Genomic DNA, 23316 nt, shown 5'->3' on the forward strand with positions numbered 1-23316 from the left:
CTGTAACCTTATGAGGTCCCATTTGTCAATTCTTGATCTTAGAGCATACGCTATTGGTGTTCTGTTCAGAAACTTTCTCCCTGTACCGATGTCCTCAAGGGTCTTCCCCAGTTTCTTTTCTATTAGCTTCAGAGTGTCTGGCTTTATGTGGAGGTCCTTGATCCATTTGGATTTGAGCTTAGTACAAGGAGACAAGGATGGATCAATTCGCATTCTTCTGCATGCTGACCTCCAGTTGAACCAGCACCATTTGTTGAAAAGGCTATCTTTTTTCCATTGGATGTTTTCAGCCTCTTTGTCGAGGATCAAGTGGCCATAGGTGTGTGGGTTCATTTCTGGATCTTCAATCCTGTTCCATTGATCCTCCTGCCTGTCACTGTACCAATACCATGCAGTTTTTAACACTATTGCTCTGTAGTATTGCTTGAGGTCAGGGATACTGATTCCCCCAGATTTTCTTTTGTTGCTGAGAATAGTTTTAGCTATCCTGGGTTTTTTGTTGTTCCAGATGAATTTGATAATTGCTCTTTCTAACTCTGTGAAGAATTGAGTTGGGATTTTGATGGGTATTGCATTGAATCTGTATAGTGCTTTAGGTAAAATGGCCATTTTAACTATATTGATTCTACCGATCCATGAGCATGGGAGGTTGTCCCATTTTTTGAGGTCTTCTTCCATTTCCTTCTTCAGAGTCTTGAAGTTCTTGTCATACAGATCTTTCACATGTTTGGTAAGAGTCACCCCAAGATACTTTATACTGTTTGTGGCTATTGTGAAGGGGGTCATTTCCCTAATTTCTTTCTCAGCCTGCTTATCCTTTGAGTATAGGAAGGCCACTGATTTGCTTGAGTTGATTTTATAACCTGCCACTTTGCTGAAGTTGTTTATCAGCTGTAGGAGCTCTCTAGTGGAGTTCTTTGGGTCACTTAGGTAGACGATCATGTCGTCTGCAAATAATGATAGTTTGACTTCTTCCTTTCCAATTTGTATCCCTTTGACCTCCTTATGTTGTCGAATTGCCTGAGCTAGTACCTCAAGTACAATATTGAAAAGATAAGGAGAAAGGGGGCAGCCTTGTCTGGTCCCTGATTTCAGTGGGATTGCTTCAAGTTTCTCTCCATTTAGGTTGATGCTGGCTACCGGTTTGCTGTATATTGCTTTTACTATGTTTAGGTATGGGCCTTGAATTCCTGTTCTCTCCAAGACTTTAAGCATGAAAGGATGCTGAATTTTGTCAAATGCTTTTTCAGCATCCAATGAAATGACCATGTGGTTTTGTTCTTTGAGTTTGTTTATGTAGTGGATTGTATTGATGGATTTCCGTATATTGAACCAACCCTGCATTCCCGGGATAAAGCCTACTTGATCATCAATGGGGCTGAGGCGTTGTGGCTCTTGACATAGCCGTGGCTAAATAAAAAAACATGCAGGTACGCAAGACTTCACTCATTTAGGGCGTTCTCTGCTCCTCATATTGCTGGCACAGAGTTGCTGACACTGGGGCTTCCAGATGGCCGATTTTTCTACTTGCTTGTATGTGTGCTGCTTTTACTAATAGTTTTTTTTTTTTTTTTGAGAATTTCAGACGATCGTTGTATCTGTATCATTGCCTCTTTCTATCTCCTCTCTAACTCCTCTGCCCTGCCAAATTCATGATCTCTTTAATTATTATTGTTACATGTAAATACACACATATGCACAAATGCATATAAGACCTACATTGTCTTATACAAGTTTTGGTTGTATATGCATGGGTCTAGGACTTACCTTCACTGGAAAGTTTCCTGCTGGCCTGTCCAGTGAATTGCTTGCTTTTTTACCTCTGGAGTCGGGTTTACTTGCTTATCACCAATGAATTCTTTTTTTTAATTAAACTAATAAAATTTATTTAAAAATATACATATACTTATAATAGTGCCTCTTAAATACACATGTCTTCTGAAGCTAAAAGTAATATACACTCAACCAGTTTTTAAAATCTGTTTGGAACAATAAACATGATATAAGTAGAAAAAAAAAATCTCTTTATGAAGTCCTCTATGAAAGGAAATTGTGACACGTACCTGATTAGGCAGAAACTGTTCTATCTCCTGCTATTTCTCTTGTGTGTATTTGCTTCTTTCTGTTCTAGAGCTTTCAGGTGTGCTGTTAAGCTGCTAGTGTATGCTCTCTCCAGTGTCTTTTTGGAGGCACTAAGAGATGAGTTTTCCTCTTAGCACTTTCAATGTGTCCCATAAGTTTGGGTATGTTGTGCCTTCATTTTCATTAAATTCTAAAAAGAAGTCTTTAACTTCTTTATTTCTTCTTGACTAAGTTATCATTGAGTAGGGTGTCGTTCAGTTTCCATGTGTATGTGAGCTTTCTGTTGTTTTTGTTGCTATTGAAACCTGCCTTAGTCCATGGTGATCTGATAGGATGCATGGGATTATTTAAATCTTGTATCTGTTGAGGCCTATTTTGTGACTGATTACATGATCAGTTTTGGAGAAGATACCATGAGGTGCTGAGACAAAGGTATATCTTTTATGTTAGAATGAAATATCTTATAGATATCTGTTGAATTCATTTGGTTCATAACTTCTGTTAGTTTCAGTGTGTCTCTGTTTAGCTTGTGTTTCCATGATCTGTCCTTTGATGAGAGTGGGGTGTTGAAATCTCCCACTATTATTGTGTGAGGTACAATGTGTACTTTGAGCTTTAGTAAAGTTTCTTTTATGAATGTGGGTGCCCTTGCATTTGGAGCATAGCTGTTCAGAATTGAGAGAGTTCTTCTTGGTAGATTTTTCCTTTGATGACTATGAAGTGTCCTTCCTTATCCTTTTTGATAACTCTTGGTTGAAAGTTGATTTTATTCCATATTAAAATGGCTACTCCAGCTTGTTTCTTGGGACCATTTGCTTGGAAAATTGTTTTCCATCCCTTTACTCTGAAGTAGTGTTTTTCTTTGTCACTGAGGTGCATTTCCTGTATGCAGCAAAATACTGGGTCCTATTTATGTATCCAGTCTGGTAGTCTATATCTTTTTATTGGGGAATTGAGTCCATTGATGTTAAGAGATATTAAGGAATAGTGGTTGTTGCTTTCTGTTATTTTTGATGTTATTTTTATGTTTGTATGGCTATCTTCTTTTGCGTTTGTTGAAAGAAGATTACTTTCTTGCTTTTTCTAGGGTGCAGGTTCCCTCTTTGTGTTGGCATTTTCCATTTATTATCCTTTGTAGTGCTGAGTTTGTGGAAAGATATTATGTAAATTTGTTTTTGTCATGGAATATCTTGGTTTCTCCATGTATGGTGATTGAGAGTTTATCATAGTAGCCTGGGCTGGCATTTGTGTTCTCTTAGGGTCTGTATAACATATGCCCAGGATCTTCTAGTTTTCATAGTCTCTGATGAGAAGTATGGTGTAATTCTGAAAGGTTTGTCTTTATATGTTACTTGACCTTTTTCCTTTACAGCTTTTAATATTCTTTCTTTGTTTATTGCATTTGGTTTTTTTGATTATTATATGACAGGAGGTTATATTTTCTGGTCCAATCTCATTGGAATTCTGTAGGCCTCTTGTATGTTTATGGGCATTTCTTTTTTTAGATAAGGGAAGTTTTCTTCTATAATTTTGTTGAAGATTTTTATCAGCCCTTTATGTTGGGAATCTTCACTCTCTTCTATGCCTATTATTCTTAGGTTTGGTCTTCTCATTGTGTCCTGGATTTCCTAGATGTTTTGGGTTAGGAGCTTTTTGCATTTAGCATTTTCTTTGACTGTTGTGTCAATGTTTTCTATGGTATCTTTTGCATCTGAGATTCTGTCTTCTATTTCTTGTATTTTGTTGGTGATGCTTGCTTGCATCTATGCCTCCTGATCTTTTTTCTCGGTTTTCTAACTCTAGGGTTGTCTCCTTTTGTGATTTCCTTATTGTTTCTATTTCCAGTTTTAGATCCTGGATGGTTTTGTTCAATTCCTTCACCTGTTTGCTTGTGTTTTTCTATAATTCTTAGAGGGATTTTCATGTTTCCTCTTTAATGGTTTCTAACTATTTACCCATGTTCTCCTGTATTTCTTTAAAGAAGTATTTATGTCCTTTAAAAGTCCTCTGTCATCATCATGAGATGTAATTTTAAATCAGAGTCTTGCTTTTCTCGTGTGTTGGGGTATTCAGCGCTCGCTGTGGTGGGAGAACTGGGTTCTTTTGATGCCAAGTATCCTTGCTTTCTGTTGCTTATGTTCTTGCCCTTGTCTTTTACCATCTTGTTATCTGTGGCGCTAGCTGGTCCGCAGTCTCTGACTGTGGCTTGTCCCGCCTGCAAGGCTGTGTGTCAGCATCCCTGAGAGACCACCTCTCCTCGGGTTGAATTTGAGTATGGAGAGCTGTGGCGCAGGGTCAGCTCTGGGGTGCAGATGGAAAACAGAAAGATCCTATTCCCAGCTGTTCCTTGATTCCTATGTCCTGTTGACTCTGGGCGGGTCCCTCTTAGTTCAGGAATTTGAGCATAAGTGGTGATCTTACCAGTGCTCACAGGTGTGTCTGCACTCCTGGGAGACCAGCTCTCTCCCTGTGATATTTGGGTACGGAGCACTGTGGCACAGGATCAGCTCCGAGCGCAGACAGAAACCGGAAGGATCCTATTCCAGGCTGCTCCTCATTTCCTGTGCCCTGAGGTTTTCTCTGAGTAGAAGTCTCTCTGAGTAGAAGTGGTGGTCTAACCTGTGCTCACAGGTGTGTCCACACTTCTGGGAGACCTGTTCTCTCCCGGTGGTATTTGGGTATCACCAATGAATTCTGATAGAGAATAGAATTAACTAATAGATATCAAACTTGAAATAAGATTTAGCTACATGATGATTTCAGTGAAACACATGCAATTTGTTGTAAGCAAAACCCAAAAATGAATAAAAATGTAAAAGTTCTCAAAACATAATTTAAGAAAATGGTCATTATGAAATGATGACATGTATGTTGTACATCACTTATGCATAACAGTCTTAGAGACTGTTATAATAAGGGAGACCTTGAGCAGCCAAATACATATCCATAATGAAAACTATCCCTTAACAGTGGAGGAGTCCTAATCTGGCATGTTTGTATCCAAGGATTTCAGTTTATCTGTTTCAGAATTTAAGAGATCAAGCAGAAAGATGAGGAAGATACTGTAAATAGACCATTGCAGAAGCAAACAGAAAGTAGGAATAGAAGAAATACACATGAGATGCAGGAAATGTGATCTGTTGCATTTAGGAAAATGTATATTTAAGTAGCTCATCACTTTGACAACAATTCAACAGTTAGCTACACCCAGTGCTAAAGATGATGATGATGATGATATATATATATATATATATATATATATATATATATATATATATATATATATATATTAGTCAGACTCATTATAATTTGAATTATTATGGTACATAAAAACATTTGGGGGAATGTAAACTTTAGAAAGTTCCTAAGCCTGTAATGGCCCCTACTATTCTGACATTTAGAAATCTGTTTCACAGAAATAATAGAAGCAAATGAATTGGATATGTTAGTGTTCAATGGAATATTGACAGATGAAGTAATAATGCTGAATTAGCTTGTAACAATCCAGACTGTGGTTTGTTACTAGGAAGTATTTATTGATGGGCAGCAGCAAATAGTCAACTAATGTGTCTGGCTTGATATTTGTATAAGAATTTGCATAAGATAGAAAACCCATCTTTGAGACAGAAGTCAAATATGAATGTGAAGAAAGCTATGGAAGCACCAACCACATTGGTGATAATTGTCATCCTAAGGAGGCAAAATGGAGAGTAGAAGGTCTTGATTCCTTGTACTTGGTATGGTAAGCACATGAAAAAAAGAGTAATATAATAGAGCAAGTAAAGGAAGACATTTTTCCTAAGACACATATTTTTCAGTCATGAGCACAGATGCTCTAGATGCTCTAGGTCCTTAACCTTCCTAATACTGACACCGTTTAATACACTTGCTTGTGGTGCAGTGACCCCCAACCATTTCATAACTGTAATTTAACTGTCATCATGAATTGCAATGTAAATATCTGATATACAAGGTACCTGATATGCAGCCCCTATGAAAGAGTCATTTAATCCTCAGTGGGGTTGTGACCCACAGGTTGAGAACTACTGCTCTAAGTAGTGAGTTTCGACATGACTCACAACAGTGTCTGTTCCTCCAGCTCTCTGTGAGTACCAAATGTTGTGTATTGTAACTAGTGCTCTGCCTGTTCTCCAAGCTTTCCACTGCTGCACTTAAGGATGCTTTTGCTTTAATAGGGCTATCTTCATCGGTGGGATACAACGTAACGGAATTGGAGCAAGAACTTGAGAATGTAAAGACCCTTAAGACAAAATTAGGTATTGTACTTGTTTCTTGGTTTATTGGTTTTAGTTAGTTATTAAGTTTGTAAAATAGTCTTAAAATATTTGAAAATTAATGAAAACTTTGTGTTAAAAATTTAATGTGTCTTGTCTTTAATGTGACTTGTCTTTCTTTTGGGAGAGGGTATATATATTTCTGAAATTACTTTAAAGGTTTTTTTTTTTTTTTAGAGAGGGTATATATATTTCTGAAATTACTTTAAAGGTTTTTTTTTTTTAATGTGCGTGAATGTCCAGGTATTCCCTAGAACTGGAGTTCCCAATGGTGGTGAACCACCTTGTAGGATGTGGGGAGTGAGCCTGGCTCTTCTGCAAGAGGAGCAAATGCTCTATGTCCCGAGCCATCCCTCCAGCCCCTCAAGTTACTTTTCAAACACACTAATATTTGAAGATGGTGTGTTTCTGGCTCTTGACTGGAGAGGATTCTTCCTGTTTGTGGGTGCACACATGCCACATGCACAGTGGGCCTGAAGGTCAGAGAACAACCTCCAGGAAAGGCTCTTTCCTCACATCATGTGGACTTCTGGGACTGGACAGAAGTTGTCAGGCTGGTGGCAGGAACCCCTAGTCACACTGAGTCGTCTTGTTGGCCCCACTTACATTGTTTTAGAGGAAAAAAATATGTAAAGGACTCCACTGTTGATGTGATTTTAAAAAATGTGCTTTTAAGATTTTTTTTTTTTACCACTGATATAAGGTAGTTTGCTTATGACATGCCTTAATGTGCTTTCCTTGGTCTTTAGTTCATCACGTTTCACGGATGTAAGAATTATACTTTTCATTGGGCCTGGATGTTTTGACTGCTTCCTAATGAACTCTTGGTTGATCCTGGCAGCGTTGCTGAACTCCTAGCCTCTCAGCTACATCTCCATTCCTTTTCGTAGCTTTTCTATTACTGAGGTTTTAAGGAGGAAGGAATAAACATAGCAGGCCTACTTTGTTATCTGTTTATTTCTGAGATTTTGCACTCTCAATTTCTAGCTGCATTGATAGCTCCAAGCTCTGTGGTTTATCTCCTTGCTGATGTTGGGTTTCCTGGGAGTTTTGCCTCAGCATTGCTGTTTTTGCCTCTTTTAGAATAATAAAGGGAAAACATCCTGTGCTTGTGTATGTTTGTGTATGTGTGTATGCATATCTCCTTGACTGTATGTGTGACACATGTATGCAGGTACCCTCAGAACCCTGGGAGCTGGGGTTACAGGTAGTTGTGAGCCACACAATATCCACACAATATAGGTGTTAGCAACTAAATCCAAGTCCTCTGGGTGAGGAGCGGGTGTTCTTACTGCTCAGTCACCCCTGGCCCTTGCCATTGCCAATTGACTTCCACTTGATTTCTCAGACTCTGGAGCCCATGCCAACTCCATATTGAAAAATGCTTTGCTAGGAAAGGATGCTCACAGGAAGGGTTCACCTCCGTCACATCACACAATGTCAGCCTTTCCTTATCTATTGCTTTCCTTATCTTGTTGCTGTAATACACCTGGAGACTGTTTTGAAGTATAATTTTTCTTCCCCGGCATTCATAGCATAGGGAGGGTGTGGTACTAAGTTTGTTTTAGCTAGAAGGTAAAGTTCCTTTATAGTTTTGGAAAACAAAGTGTTCATTCAGTCTTGGGACCTGAAACTAGAAGGAATTATTATTCACACTCCTTTATCTACTCAAATATCTGCCTATATCAGTATATATGTGTGTATCAAGTGTACATACTTATCTTAAAAGTGAGCTATTTATTAATGATATATTCCTTTAAAAGCAAAATTGTCTCTACCAAGCTGAAATTTAAGCCTTATGGGCTTGAGCTTTTATTGTAGTAAGCTGATTTTAAATGGATTTTTATAGTTTGTGGAAGATACCTAAAAACAGTTTATCTTATAATCTGCATTTTTCAGAAAGCAAAAAATAATGTTTACTGGTTGAAATATAACGAGATATATGAAAATATGAACCTGGAAAGGATTTATGGGAATTGCTGAAATTTTTATTTTATTCTTTTTCTTTCTAATAGAAAGGCGAAAAAAGGCTTCAGCATGGGAGAGAAATTTGGTGTATCCTGCTGTTATGATTCTACTTCTGATTGAAACAGTAAGAAGCTATTTGCGAGCTTGAGTACAGTGTATTGTCTTTTGTGTTTCCCTTAGCCAAGCTGTTTCCAGGAAATTGTGTTTTTGTTAACAGAATCAAAATCTGTCTGTATCTCAATTTGTAAAAATTCAGCAGAGCAAAAATGGAAATGAATGACAATTAGATAGATCGTCCTAAGTCGTCAGGGTTTAACTTTCTCGTGCAGCAGGAACTTCACATTTTACTTGAGGAAACACAAAGCAGGGCTGCTGCTCCAAGGTCTTCAGGAGCGGCGTTCCTGTCTAAGATGAGCTAGGGTAGAGCTCGCCCGTGGCTCTCACAGAGAAGTCCACACAGCAAGCACATCCATATTGTTCTTCTAGCAAGAGCCTTGGGATTCTAGTTCACAGAATGCTTGGCATTTGTCTTGGAGTTCTTATGTGTACTGTATAGTACTCTGCAAGACACATGTCATATGTATTGTCAAAAGGAGTGTTTGCAACTGAGACCTGACAGGACCCTTTCTGTTGCAGTCCATTTCAGTCCTCCTGGTGGCGTGTAATATTCTTTGCCTGCTGGTTGATGAGACTGCAATGCCAAAGGGAACAAGGGTAACGTTAAATGCATTCAAAAGTTTTTCTAGATGTGTGTCTAAATATTTTGTGTAAGCTTGTGGAAACATTTCAAGCCCTATGCATTTCTCTGAATAAAAAGCTTTTACAAACATATTCATAAGAATATATATATATATATATATATATATACACATATATATGCATGTATATATCTTATGTATATGATCTGTGTGTGTGTGTGTGTATGTGTGTGCGCTTTTGTTTCTAGGACATTTCTTTCAAGTATATATATTTATAGACTTCTGTGTCAGACTTGATGTTGATTTTTACTGAAATTTTTATTTGTAATTCTTTAAAGAAAATGCATACTTGAAAATAGTTATATATAAAGGGTAGATCAGCTAGACTTTACAAACTTTTATGTTGGAAAAGTAAAGGGAATTGTGTGTCAGAAGTATCACATTTAAAATGCACTTAAACTGTGTAGTTATTAGAGGATAGTCTAGATAAACTTTTTTTATGAGTTAACTTCTATCTGGTTTAAAGATTGATGATTCCACTGGTCATGGCACATGCATACATCCTAGCACCTAAGAGACTGTGTTGTGAGTTTGAGTTCAAGATCAGCCTGGGCTACATGTATATTGAGGATATTAGTAGAGTCTGGCAGTTACCCTAGTTTAACTATATATTCTGTTAGGAAGATGTTTATCATTAAATACTTATACTTGACATACAGTCTTGTCTTTTTCAGTGCTCTTGCCTCAGCCTCCTAAGTGCTGAGTTTACATGCCTGTGCCACCATATTTACCTTGCAACACTTTGTAAGTGCTTATAAAGTTTGGTAACATCCCTCTTCTGCTGTTGGTGCACAGGCACACACACATACATGCACTTACTCGCATGTGGTAAACATATATTTTGGGACAGGATTATATGTCACTCAGCCTGGCCTCAGACTCCTTATGGACCCAAGGATGACTATGAACTTCTGGTCATCCTGCTCCTACCTCCTAAGTACCAGGGATAGGGGTCTGGGCCACCAAACTTAGTGGCTTTCCAATCTTCTTAGTAGTGACATTAAAACCCTTCTGACTTACTCTGTCTTGTTTCTCTCTAAGACAGATGGTGCCAGGCTCTGCCTTAATTTCTTTCCTTCCACCTGAGATGAAGATACCCTGCTTTAAGTTTCTTCAGCCATTTTTTGGTGACTTTCCTAAGCAGCAGCATGTGTGAGAGCTCCTCCCTTTCTCATCTCATTTCCCTCTGCTCTCCCTGGAGCCCTTGTGCACAGGATGCTGCTGCTTCTGCAGTCCTGCCTTTGCCTTTTTCTTTTATTTTGGTCCAAGATCCAGAAGCTGCTCCTGTGACTCACGCTGACTCTCACTCCGCTGTAACACACAGAAGAGCAGGGTGCATTCTGTGCCATCCCTTAGTGCACACTACGGTGACTTGTATTTCCAGGCTCTCTGCATGCTTGTCTAAATATGTGAGCCCTTCTTAATCCTCCTCTCATTGCTTTTGGGACAGTGAATATTCCAGAACAGTTTTTTTTTTCTGTCTTGCCAGTATCCTTTTGTAGGGAGGAAACGAGTAAACATATGTTTTGGGACAGGATTATATGTCACTTTGTAGGATCTTTTTCTTACCCAGCACAGGGTTCATGATGTAAGCCCTAGTAGCAAAAGGCAGGTTAATGAAAGAAAAGTGGATGAAATTATTTAATATAAAATTTATGAAAGCTTAGCTTCCACTTGTTGAGAGGAGTGGTAGGCATGCTGGATCGTGACGGTGTGGTGCACTGCTCTTGAACTATGCCTCACTGCTTCTGGGTCCTGCCTATAGAGGGAGGGAGGGAGGCTCAGCCCCTTCAAAAACGGTGCTAATTTGGGATTAAACTAAATTTAATTTAAAACCTGACCAGTTACACTTATGTACTGTCCATATTCTCTTAAGTGGCAAAGGTTGGCAAGTCCCAGGCCTCACTTTATTCATGCCTGGAGATACCATGGGTTACTCTTACTCCTTTATGTCAATTACAGTATGTAAAATGTGTGTGACATCAGCTTTTGGTTCCTATTTTATTACAGTGTGTACAATGTGTGTGACATTAGCTATTGTTTCCTATTTTATTACAGTGTGTACAATGTGTGTGACATTAGCTATTGTTTCCTATTTTATTAGAGTGCGTACAATGTGTGTGAGATTAGCTATTGTTTCCTATTTTATTAGAGTGTGTACAATGTGTGTGATATTAGCAATTGTTTCCTATTTTATTAGAGTGTGTACAATGTGTGTGAGATTAGCTATTGTTTCCTATTTTATTAGAGTGTGTACAATGTGTGTGAGATTAGCTATTGTTTCCTATTTTATTAGAGTGTGTACAATGTGTGTGAGATTAGCTATTGTTTCCTATTTTATTAGAGTGTGTACAATGTGTGTGAGATTAGCTATTGTTTCCTATTTTATTAGAGTGTGTACAATGTGTGTGAGATTAGCTATTGTTTCCTATTTTATTAGAGTGTGTACAGTGTGTGTGAGATTAGCTATTGTTTCCTATTTTATTAGAGTGTGTACAATGTGTGTTAGATTAGCTATTGTTTCCTATTTTATTAGAGTGTGTACAGTGTGTGTGAGATTAGCTATTGTTTCCTATTTTATTAGGCTGACTATGTTTTGTTGTTTTATCTCTGCTGTTGTAATTTAAGACAACCAGGGGAATGGTGACATGTATATAGAGATTATCCTTTAATCTCTAGCAGTAAGCTTTGAAAATATTGTTCCTTCTTTAGTGGACTAATCTTTGCTGTCAGTTATCAGTATCTGAACATTATTTGTTCTGTTTTGCCTAAGTAAAGGTAAGTCTTGAGATTTGGATAGTATTTATTAAGAAGTATGTATTACTTTCTATTTTGTTAAAATTACTTTTTTTTTTTTTTACAAAAAGTGCTATTAGTCACACTTTTGTAATTGAATTATCAAGGAAAATTTGGGAAACGGAAATTGGATATACATTGTTTTATTTGTAAATATATCTTAAATTTGGCCAGGTTTATAGTATAATTTTTGTATGTTGTTTCTGCATTGATTATATATTATTCTATTAAAAAAAAAACCTCCCAGAGAGCAGCACCTTACCTGGGCAGCATAGTAGAACTAGGTAGGTGGTGGGGACACAGGTGAGCTGTCCCCCAGGGTATGATCTTGGGAGAGCTAGCCCTGCCCCTAGCTGTGCAGCATGTGAGAGCTGGCCTAGAAGGCAGGAGAGCAGGAGAGCAGGTGAATTGGCCGCGCCCCCTTGCCAGTTGCTGAACTCAAGAAAGTGGACCCCGCTCCTTGCTTGGGCAGTACTTGAGATCTGTAAGCTGACCAGCTCAGCTACCATCCAGGCCCAGATCTAGGGCTTTGAGTTAGCCTACCCCAGCATCTACCTTGTCTGTGAACTGCTGGAACATGCGAAGGGGCTAGTATTGCAGAACCAAAGCTGCAGGATCTCCATGACACAGGACAACAGCAAGATACCTGAGCAGCGTCCTGGTGAGGACCCAGAATTGATGGTGGAGTAGAAGCAGAGACCTCAGACCAGACCAAAGACTCATTTCAATGAACATTTGCATGGAAAGCTCTTTGGGCAAAAGGGTATACAGTGCATGACACACCGTAGCACACCTCAACTTCCATAGTGAGGTTGTTTTTTTGTTTTTTTTTTTTTAATTCTGGGTGAGTTTTGGAAGATGAGAGGGATAGAGAGGCATGCTGGGAAATTCACAAATAATCAGTAAAAAAGTTTTAAAAAGAAGGAAAATAAAACATAAAAAAAGAAAACTCCTCAGAACATTCAAGGTATTTTTCTCAGCTAGCAGATCTTTCCATTTCTTTTAGCAGTAATCATAATGATATGATTTTGGCAAATGACTTAAAAGTACATTTGAGGCAAACAAGGTTATTTTTGAACCTGTTAAAATTAATAACATGCCATTGAATCTGTGAAGAAGTCAGTTAGCCTTTGGAGGAATAATGCTATCTTAAAGTGTTAAATATTCCTAATTCAATTGTTTTGTGTAATGGCATTACTGGATTCAGAGAAGTGTCTTCCTTGCAGGGCCCTGGCATAGGAAGCGCCTCTCTCTCCACTTTTGGCTTTGTGGGAGCTGCACTTGAAATCATTCTTATTTTGTATCCTTTCTTCAGCTGAATGTATGTCTGTTAACAAGTTTTCTGTGTAGTTTCTGGGACATTAGTAATTTGCTAAGACACTTGTCTGAGAATAAAAACAAGGGGGTCCTCCGAAGCCTCAGGGCTGTTTGCTTTGCTTTGCTTTTCCTGTGGGCTTTAGATTTTGGGAAGTGTGCATTCTCTTGGAGAGGTTTTCCTTCACTCTCGCAGCTATCTCATGGTGTCTTCTGTTGTTGGTTTCTATAGCCTCAGATTTTTTGGAAACTTTACACCCAAGAAGGATGACACAACTATGACAAAGGTAAGGTAAAGTCTTAGATGCTGTGGCTTTTCTTTTGCTTCCAAGATAAACAAGTGTTTTTTAGTTAGTAAGCACCCCGAATAGCTCATCTGGGCTAATAGGTATTTGTAAGTAGCAGATACACAAAAGAAGGTTTTCAGAATGCTGAAAGAGTGAGTGGGAGAGGATGTGCTCTGTGTAATTTGGACTGCATCCATTCACTTGTAAATGCATAGAGCCACAGCATTTGCTAACTAGCTGTGGAAGTCTCCTGAAAGGACCCTTTTTCTTCTTAAAGAAAACATATTGAGTAACTTGGACTGTGCTAACTGTACTTTAGGAGCTTGTTTGAAATCTGAAGAGCTTAGTTGCTACAAGTAGTAGAGACAAAGTATTTCAATTCTGAATAATTAAAGTGAGAAGAAGAGCTCCATTCAGAGACAGTGTGCTGTGAGGCTAATTTGACTTTATGCAATGTATCCCTGGCACCAGAGCAGTAAAGGCTGTTATATTACATAATAAGTGGATCTCTGTAAAATAATCTCACAGGCTGCCTAAGAGGAACGGTTAAAAGCTGCTGGCCTATCCCATTTTTATTATATAGTCTATATTTACAGCCCACAATTGTGTGTGTGTGTGTGTATGTATGTGCGCGCACATGCAATAAATAAACCCCCTCTGTATTATTACATGGAAAATCTATCTATCCATCCACCCAAATGTATCATACTACAGGTTTCTTAAAGTCAGCTAAGTAGCCAGTATCTAGTTGAGGTGGTTATAAATACTAATTGATGTTTTCAGTGCCTCTTATTGGAGAAGACACATTGCAAATGAATTACTAGATATAGGTGTTTTTGTTTCTAGTGTTTTCAAATCCCAGAATTAATGCTTACAATGGTTATATGGGTCAGAGTAGGTGTTATATAAGAACTTGACAGCAATCAGCCTTTAAGATTTAGTCAGAAGTCTAAAGGTATTCTTTGTTTAATTTCATAGGCAAAGCTTTCACATTGCCAACCACATTAAAATAATATAAAATGTATGTGATGTATGTATTCTATGACTTTATGTTTGCACTTATACTCTGTGTTTTGTGGAATTTCATAAATATAACTTTAAATGGAAAAGCTCGTGTTTAAATTTTACTCTGATAGTGTCTTTAAGAACTTGCCAGGTGCTCCGGGTATCTGTCCAGCATTGCCTTTCCAAGAGTACTGTGAGGCTCTTTGCCTCCTGCTGTTTCCCTGCACACTATCCTTTCTTTCCACAGATCATTGGGAATTGTGTGTCAATCTTAGTCTTGAGCTCTGCTTTGCCTGTGATGTCAAGAACATTGGGTAAGTTTGACTGAAATGCTCATTAAAAGTCCATGCTTTTTTTGATAGTGTTATTAAATCTCTTTAACTTTGGCTTTGTAAAATCTTTTTTAAAATTGCCTTTAAAATATAATATTATATTATTCTATACTTCATTTGTGCATAGGGCCATACCAAAGCAAGTGCTTTTCTGAAACAAAGACCGTTTATTTTTTAAGCACTTAAAACATTCCTTTCCCAAACAATAGACTTTTTTTCTTACTTTATAAGTTGGGCTTTTGAATCTTCTAATGAGGAAACTGTGACTTTAAAAAACACTTTAGTGCCTAGAAAATGTTAAAACAATTTTTCATATATGAATATATTTCCAAATATATAGTTTAATGTGTGCTTTTAAAACACAGAAATTTATAAACTTGTTTTAAGCTGCTCTGAGCTCATGAAAATAGAGATGAGCATGATGTTGTGCAGTTCCTGGGAGCACAAACCAAGGACAGGCTTTAGTCCTGTGATCTCTACTTGCCTGCCAATCATAGCATTCCTTAAGTTATCAATGTACAGGCAGGTTTTACTGTCTTTTAAAAGTAAAAGAGAATTCTACTTTGTTGCTGAAATAGTTGAGTCATAAGTTATTTGTCCTTTATAATACCTTGTTCTAGACTGTCTTCTTAGCTAAATATTAGTTCAGGCAGATGTTTCTTTTAGGCAGTTCTATATAATTGTCTAGACTTCTGTTTTAACTTTGTAAATTAGCGGCTAGGAAATGAGCAGGCAGAGGATATCTGTGAGGTCTGTCCCTGGCATCATTGGCAGTAAAGGTCAGGGGCTTACTGTGCTCCAGAGCTGCCTTCACCACTGATTCAAGGTTCATGCCATCAGTGTTGCCGCTGTGTAGAGCGCGGGAGCTTGGTAGTAGTCTTCTATGCTTTAATAAATAGCAGAATTAAAGTATAAGTGTAAAAGAAACTTCTCTTCCACTGGCTATTTATTTAGTGTGTATGTCTCTGTCATGTTTGATTGGTAGGACACATCTGCTTTTGGTGAGCTAATATTGAAACATGAAACACGCACTTAAGCGCCACCATTTGGAGCTAAATGCTGTATGTTAGGACAGTCTAGCAGATACTGATAGTGATCAACCACCTTTCCACTTTGAACCTTTGAAAATCTTATTTATTGTGCTTTGTTATTTAAGAGTAATTGATAATCATTAATGTATTTCGATTTTGTGGGAGAAATCACCTGCTGAGTATAAGCTTACTACAAACAAAACAAATTAATGGCAAAATTTACTTTTTGAAGCCTGACAAATTAAATTCCTGAGTAGTTTGCCATAGAGATAAATAAAAAGAAAAAAAAAAAGATGGAACAATTAAAATGCAGCTGAGAAGCTCTTGGACCCAGCTGTCCAAACAGGATTAGTGGAGCGCGCTGCGGTACAGTGAGTCATGTGGCGCCGTGGAAGACAGCGGCATGCACTGCAGTACGTGTTATGCCCAGTGGCACTGAATAGATGAAAAGAGTAAATACGTTAAACAGATTCATGGAGGCTTTCTGCAGTATTAAAAAAGCAAAGTTCTAGACTAGAGATAAAGCCTTATTTTAGTATTATGGGAAATGCAAACTAGAGAGTTACTTTGTAATCTGCTAACGCTTTAGGACTGAGGCTTTGATTTTCAGAAGGTGAGGTACAGATGTGTGTGCCCCTGCTGAAGAGCGGCGTTGGGCCGCACCCGCTGAAAAGCTTGCGGACAGAATAAAGGATGCACTAACCACGTCCCTAGCTGCGAAAATTTCTCTCTCTCCTCAGCTCTCACAAGGAGATTGACCTCAACTTGATCTTTTTTACTCCTGTGAGATCAATCCGCAGCATCTGTCATTAGGAGAAATGGGCACACAGCAGAACAGAATATAAGATCTGGCATCTGAGTGATGTTTGTTGAAGAGGAGAATTTCAGTTATGAATTTAAAGTACACTGATTCCAGAGTACCATAGTGAATTTGATGATACAGTTGTTTAAGAAAATGAAAATGTCCTATAGCTGTTTTCTTTAAAAAATCATCAACCACTATTGTTTATGAAGTCTATAGCTCAAGATTTAAGTGCATAATGTGACTAACATGCCCATTGAAGCATACCTCAGATAGCTTACTACATTTGAATGGGGGGAATGAATTCATTGAAAAATGTTCACTAAATAACTTAATAAGCTTATCACTTGCTACAAAGAAGTTGTGAGGGTTATTTTGAGCAGGCATTTTAAGTCAGTGAAATGAATGTAGTTTATTGTATGCAGCAAATGTAAGATTTTTTGCATTCAGCCTTTTAAAACCTGTAAGAGCATTGCTATGCCTCCAGTGAGCTGACACATTGTTATGGTGTGTGGTCAGACTTTGGTTGTAAAGAATCCCTATTTTGGCATAGTAGATGCTCTTACTTTTAGTAATAGATCACTGTTTAATTTAATACACCCTGAGTGTGACGAGAGGAGATGGTTGCAACAGGTTGAAATAAGAGCAGTTAGCCAGTTCCCTGAAGATGCTCAGCCTTGTGTTTTGAAGAACGTCTCATATAATGACAGTGTGCTGTTCACTGCTTGGCTGGGAAAATAAGCAAGGCTGTTTTTCATTACTCTTCATCTGAAGCCGCAGAGAGGTTTTCCTTTAAGTTCAGGCAACCATCTTTGAAATATGCTTGCTAGTTAATGTTTTAAAATTATTTTTATCTTGGAAACCATTTCTATACTTTATAACTAATTATACAAGGTCAAAATGCTGACTTTCAAAAGTATGATACTAAAGCAAAAGTAGCCTTTCAGATCAGCTTGTATAGTTTATGTATTTCCATCTATTCCTCCTATGAGTTCAGTAATCTGTCATTTGGTGAGAGATAGATTATTCTCTTTTGTTGCATCTTGATAGGGGACTTTGTTAGAAATTGCTATTTCTTGAAGAGGCTTGTATTTGATTAAATATTATTCTTCACTGTATGCTTTGACTGGTGTTTCTTGCTATAATGTGGAAATAAACAATATTTTCATAGGTACTTATCAGTGGTAGATGTGAAGCAGAAGTGTAATTTATATATTGTAATTATAGTATCTATGTAAAAGTAGTTTCAAAATCCACACTGAATTTTTTTCAGAAAAAATGTGTATAATATCATTATATTCAGTTTTATAAAAGATAACAAGATGTTTTAATTAACTTATGTTTGAACACTAAATCTGTAGATCTGGTTAGGATTTCTAAGAATAAGGAATTGCTGAAACTCTCCTGAATTCTATGCAGTCAGAAGAGCCCCTGGTGGTGCTCCTTAGTGCAGGCTCCCTGGCCTGCTCATGCTTTCCCGTGCTGTACATGGGGCCCGCTGTGCTGGGCAGCCAGTCAACATGTAGTTTGCTGATGTGGTGCCTAAGCTCTAGTTTGTATAAAAGGAATTCCAGTTGGGATTATCTGGTGAAAAGAAGCCTTCAGGGTCCACGTTAAAATGTGAAGTGAAGGTACTGTTGTCAGAGCTCTGTAGTGGAAAGCCTTTACCTACTCAGCTGAGTATCTCAGTGGGATACAGCAGTCAGCTTTGCAACAGGGGAACAGGCCATCTCAGTTATAGGATATTTTAAAAATGAAATATCTACACAATGGAGTACTATTCAGCCATTAGAAACAATGAATTCATGAAATTCTTAGGCAAATGGATGGAGCTAGAGAACATCATACTAAGTGAGGTAACCCAGACTCAAAAGGTGAATCATGGTATGCACTCACTAATAAGTGGATATTAACCTAGAAAACTGGAATACCCAAAACATAATCCACACATCAAATGAGGTACAAGAAGAAAGGAGGAGTGACCCCTGGTTCTGGAAAGACTCAGTGAAGCAGTATTCGGCAAAACCAGAACGGGGAAGTGGGAAGGGGTGGGTGGGAGGACAGGGGAAGAGAAGGGGGCTTACGGAACTTTCGGGGAGTGGGGGGGCTAGAAAACGGGAAATCATTTGAAATTATATCGAATAAAAAAATTAAAAAAATGAAATATATATATATATATATATATATATATATATATATATATATATATATATAAATAGATTACATTTATGAAGTGCATTAAGAGATTGGGCTGGTTTCTGACCAGGACTTAAAAAAAAAATCTAAAACATGATTTTCATTAATTTTTTGAGAGTGTCATGTTTACATACAATTTACATACAATATTCATCCCAGTCCAGTCCTCTCTTTAAAAGCTCCCAGCCTCCTCTCAACTTCGAGTCCTTTTTCAAAGCCCGCTGATGTTATTCGCATTGCCCACACACTCGTTAGTGTCTGGGCTGCATCCTGGAGCATCTCCTGGGCCCTGCCTACCTAGGCTCATATCACTAAAACTGTTCTCCCTCCCTGGAAGACATCAGCTTCAAAGGCCTCCCATCAAGGTGGGTGGGTCTCACGAGCCCTCGGTACTGGAACGCTGCCTGACTCCACTGTGTAGGGCTTGTGTAGGCAGCCACAGCGCTGTGAGGTCGTGTTCAGAAACATGGTTTGATTCAAGTGCTCCCCAACGTCTGGCTCCCTTTCTGCCCCCTATTTCTTGATGAGATCTGAACCTTGGTTGGGAGCTGTGATGCAGATGTTCCCATTGTGACTGAGTACTCCATAGATATATTTAGTTTTTGGATTTTGTCCAATGGTGAGTTTCTGTGTTAACTGTCGACTTCTTCGCAAAGAAATTTTGATCAGTCCTGCGAGCTTCACTAGTCTAGAAGCGTTAGAGTGAATTTAGGGCACAGATGGACAGTGTACCCAGCTCTCCAATCATGGGTTCTTGGTCAGATTTGTAGTATGAGGTATTTATTTCCGTTGGTGGAGCAGGTCTCAAATCTAATCAGAAAGTAAATGGTTGCTCACATAACATTGATGCTGCTGTTGCACCCACATGCTTGCCTCAAGGTGTGGGTTGTTACTGTAGTTCACAAGGTTCACAGCTGGGTAAGACTGTTGATGACCAGCTCTACCCCAGCAGCCTGTAGAACCTTCTAATACTGTGAGAGCCAGGAGGGAAAAAGTTTCCTGTTGAGTGCCAGCTGTTTTTCTCCATGTGGTCTGGCCATGCGTTCAGTCCAGTCCTTTCTTCAATGTCCAGAAGCCACTTTGTTTCAGTTTTTCAGATTTTTTTCCCTGGAGGTGAGTGCAAGTACTCTATAGGAAAAGGTAATTGCTCTTGGTGTTACTTTGTTTCAAAATCTTTTGTTGGTGTTGCTGTTTCTCCTGGGACTCACTCTCTAGACCCAGCTGGCCTGGAACTCAGAAATCTGCCTGCCTCTGCCTCCCAAGTGATGGGATTAAAGGAGTGGGCCACCACTGCTCAGCCCTTCTGAATACTCTTTAACTCTCCAATTCCCAATGGGACTTAAGAAGGAAAGGTTTTGAACTCATTTCCTGTCAGCACTCAGCCATCTGAAAAATGAATTTCAAATCAAATTAGAATTAGGTCTCTGTGTAGGCTGCTGCTGACTCCTGGCTTGCCCCATGCTACGGTATTTGGCATTTGCCATCTCACCTCTGTATTCTTTATTATTAACACCCGTACTTCCTGCTTTCCCCCTTCTTTGTCTATTCCTTCACTGTCTCTCTTAATTGCTCCATAGCTACCATTAGTTATTTATTGGAAAATCCACATCTCTCACCCCTCATGCCCCAGCTAACCAAAGATCAGCCTAACCCTGGGCTGCCCTGGGCTCCCCCTTGATGCTGCACAGGCCATTGCCAAAGCAGAGCTCATTGCTGCCTTGTTGGTCTTCAGGATACTTCTCCCCAGGAGTCTAGCCAAATCAGAAACTTACAAGCTAGGGTAGTGTCTTTGATGTCTTATATCTAACCCCTTCCCACCCACCTTGTTTTCCTCCTGAACAACTGAGAGGAATCTGTGTGACAAGTGGATTCTGGGCCTTCTTGTTCTTTTTTATTTTGAGGAGAGTAGAGTAAGAAGATTTGAGCTCAAACCAAAAGATAGAAAGTGTCTCTAAGAGACTACTGGACCACCTCTGAAGACTTCTGTCAGGAAAGGGGACAGACTCAATCTGCTTAAAGGACCCAGATGTTTGTTTGTTTCTTTCTTTCTTTATTTTTTTGTTTTTTGTTTTTTGTTTTTCAAAACAGGGATTCTCTGTATAGCCCTGGCTGTCCTGGGACTCACTCTGTAGACCAGGCTGGCCTTGAACTCAGAAATCCACCTGCCTTTGCCTCCCAAGTGGTGGGATTACAGGCGTGTGCCACCACTGCCTAGCCATGTCCAGATGTTTCTATATTTGAAAGAATTGGTTTTTTCTTGAACTCTGGTATCTCCATCCTTGGATTTTAGTTAATATTTAAGTTTATATAATGAAGTTCACCTGGATACTTAATTAAATTGCCTTCAATTAGAACAAAGTGACTTTGTAGCAAATACAGTCATGAAAAATGATTATTTCAGACACATTTCTCCACCTTTAAGCTTTAGTTGCATGTTCCTGAAACTTTCTGCCCTTGACCTTTCTTTACAAAGACTCCTAGTTCTTTGTACTTGCTTATTGGAATTGATGTTTGTTTGTTGTTTATTATTAATCACTTTATTCATTTACATTTCAGTTGATAGCCCCCTTCTCAGTCTCCACCCTACTACCCCCATGAATTGATGTTCTTAAAAATCTTTACATTCCTTAAAGGGCAAGAGCCCACTTCCTGCATCTTGTCTTGCAGAACTTTAGTTCATAAGCTCCTGTGATCCTAGAGAAACTACTTATTGAGGAGGGTTTTCCCAGTGTAGATCAAGTAATTTCCATGTGCCTTGCCTCAGTTTTCCATGTTATCTTTCATTCTTTCAGCTTGTTTGACTAAGTACCATTTCAAATGGCCTTACAACAATAGCCAAAAGGTGGAAGTAGCTTGTAGTCAGATGATAGGCCAATTGAATTGTGATATGCGTGTCAAATGGAATGTCACTTAGCCACGGAAGCCAGTCCAAAGAGACAAACTCTTGGTTTCTGAATCCAAGAGGAATTGCAGTAGTCTAGTCTATAAAGACAGGGATAGGTGGTACTCACCAGAGTTCTAGGGAGGAAGGATGGAGAATAGTTTGGGAATAGTTTCAGATTTGCAAGATAAAGAAGTTTGGTGGCAATAGTTCCAAGCCGTGTATTAAAAAAATTGTTAAGTTGGTACATTTTATGTCACTTTTTTTTTTAACCACAATTAAAAACAAAGTAAAGGTTGATGGAAATTGGAAACATGTCATATGACACAGTGAACACTCCTCCACTGCTGGTGGGAATGCAAGTTGGTATAACCACTCAGTCTGTCAGTTCCTCAGAAAAGTGGACATAACACTTCGGGAGGACCCTGTAATACCACTCCTGGGCATATACCCAGAGGATTCCCCGGCATGCAATAAGGACACATGCTCCACTATGTTCATAGCAGCCTTATTTATAATAGCCAGAAGCTAGAAAGAACCCAAATGTCCCTCAATGGAGGAATGGATATAGAAAATGTGGTATATTTACACAATAGAATACTACTCAGCAATTAAAAACAATGAATTCATGAAATTCTTAGGCAAATGGTTGAATCTGGAAAATATCATCCTAAGTGAGGTAACTCAATCACAAAAGAACACACATGGAATACAGTCACTGATAAGTGGATATTAGCCCAGAAACTCTGAATACCCAAGACACAATTCACATATCAAATGACTCCCAAGAAGGAAGGAAGGAGAGGTCCCTGATCCTGAAAAGGCTTGTTCCAGCATTGTAGGGGAATACCAGGACAAAGAAGTAGGAGGGGGTTGATAGGAGAATGGGCGGGGGAAGAGGGCTTAGGGAACTTATGGGGAGGGGGGAACTGGGAAAGGGAAAATCATTTGGAATGTAAACAAAGAATATAGAAAATTTTATTTATTTATTTATTTATTTATTTATTTATTTATTTATTTATTTATTATATGTAAGTACACTGTATCTGTCTTCAGACACACCAGAAGTGGGGTCAGATCTCATTACGGATGGTTGTGAGCCACCATGTGGTTGCTGGGGTTTGAACTCAGGGGTCAGATCTCATTACGGATGGTTGTGAGCCACCATGTGGTTGCTGGGGTTTGAACTCAGGACCTTCTGGAGAGCAGTCAGTGTTCTTAACCACTGAGCCATCTCACCAGCCCCATGCACTCACTAATAAGTGGATATTAACCTAGAAAACTGGAATACCCAAAACATAATCCACACATCAAATGAGGTACAAGAAGAACGGAGGAGTGGCCCCTTGTTCTGAAAAGACTCAGTAAAGCAGTATAGAGCAAAATCAGAACAGGGAAGTGGGAAGGGTTGGGTGGGAAAACAGGGGGAGGGAAGGGGACTGATGGGACTTTCGGGGAGTGGGGGTCCAGAAAAGGGGAAATCATTTGAAATGTAAACAAATATATCAATAAATTAAAAAAAAGAAAGAAACCAAAAAAGAATATAGAAAATAAAAAATTATATATATA

The 23316-nt window shown here is 38.7% G+C and overlaps 1 protein-coding gene across 9 annotated transcripts in view; it reads left to right on the forward strand.

The window, feature by feature from the left end:
- Lmbr1 (limb development membrane protein 1) overlaps window positions 1-23316 on the forward strand; it is a 156152-nt gene that overhangs the window by 121258 nt on the left and 11578 nt on the right. For 8 of the 9 annotated variants that reach the window (XM_052172947.1, XM_052172948.1, XM_052172952.1 and 5 more), the window contains 6 exons: window positions 6279-6359; window positions 8393-8469; window positions 8982-9059; window positions 13126-13199; window positions 13410-13500; window positions 14753-14819. In XM_052172947.1, coding sequence (XP_052028907.1) covers window positions 6279-6359; window positions 8393-8469; window positions 8982-9059; window positions 13126-13199; window positions 13410-13500; window positions 14753-14819 — 468 coding nt within the window. The remainder of the gene's footprint in view (window positions 1-6278; window positions 6360-8392; window positions 8470-8981; window positions 9060-13125; window positions 13200-13409; window positions 13501-14752; window positions 14820-23316) is intronic. The other variant, XM_052172951.1, reaches the window with a different exon arrangement.

Source organism: Apodemus sylvaticus, chromosome 2 (assembly GCF_947179515.1).
Source record: "Apodemus sylvaticus chromosome 2, mApoSyl1.1, whole genome shotgun sequence".
Lineage (NCBI taxonomy): Eukaryota > Metazoa > Chordata > Mammalia > Rodentia > Muridae > Apodemus > Apodemus sylvaticus.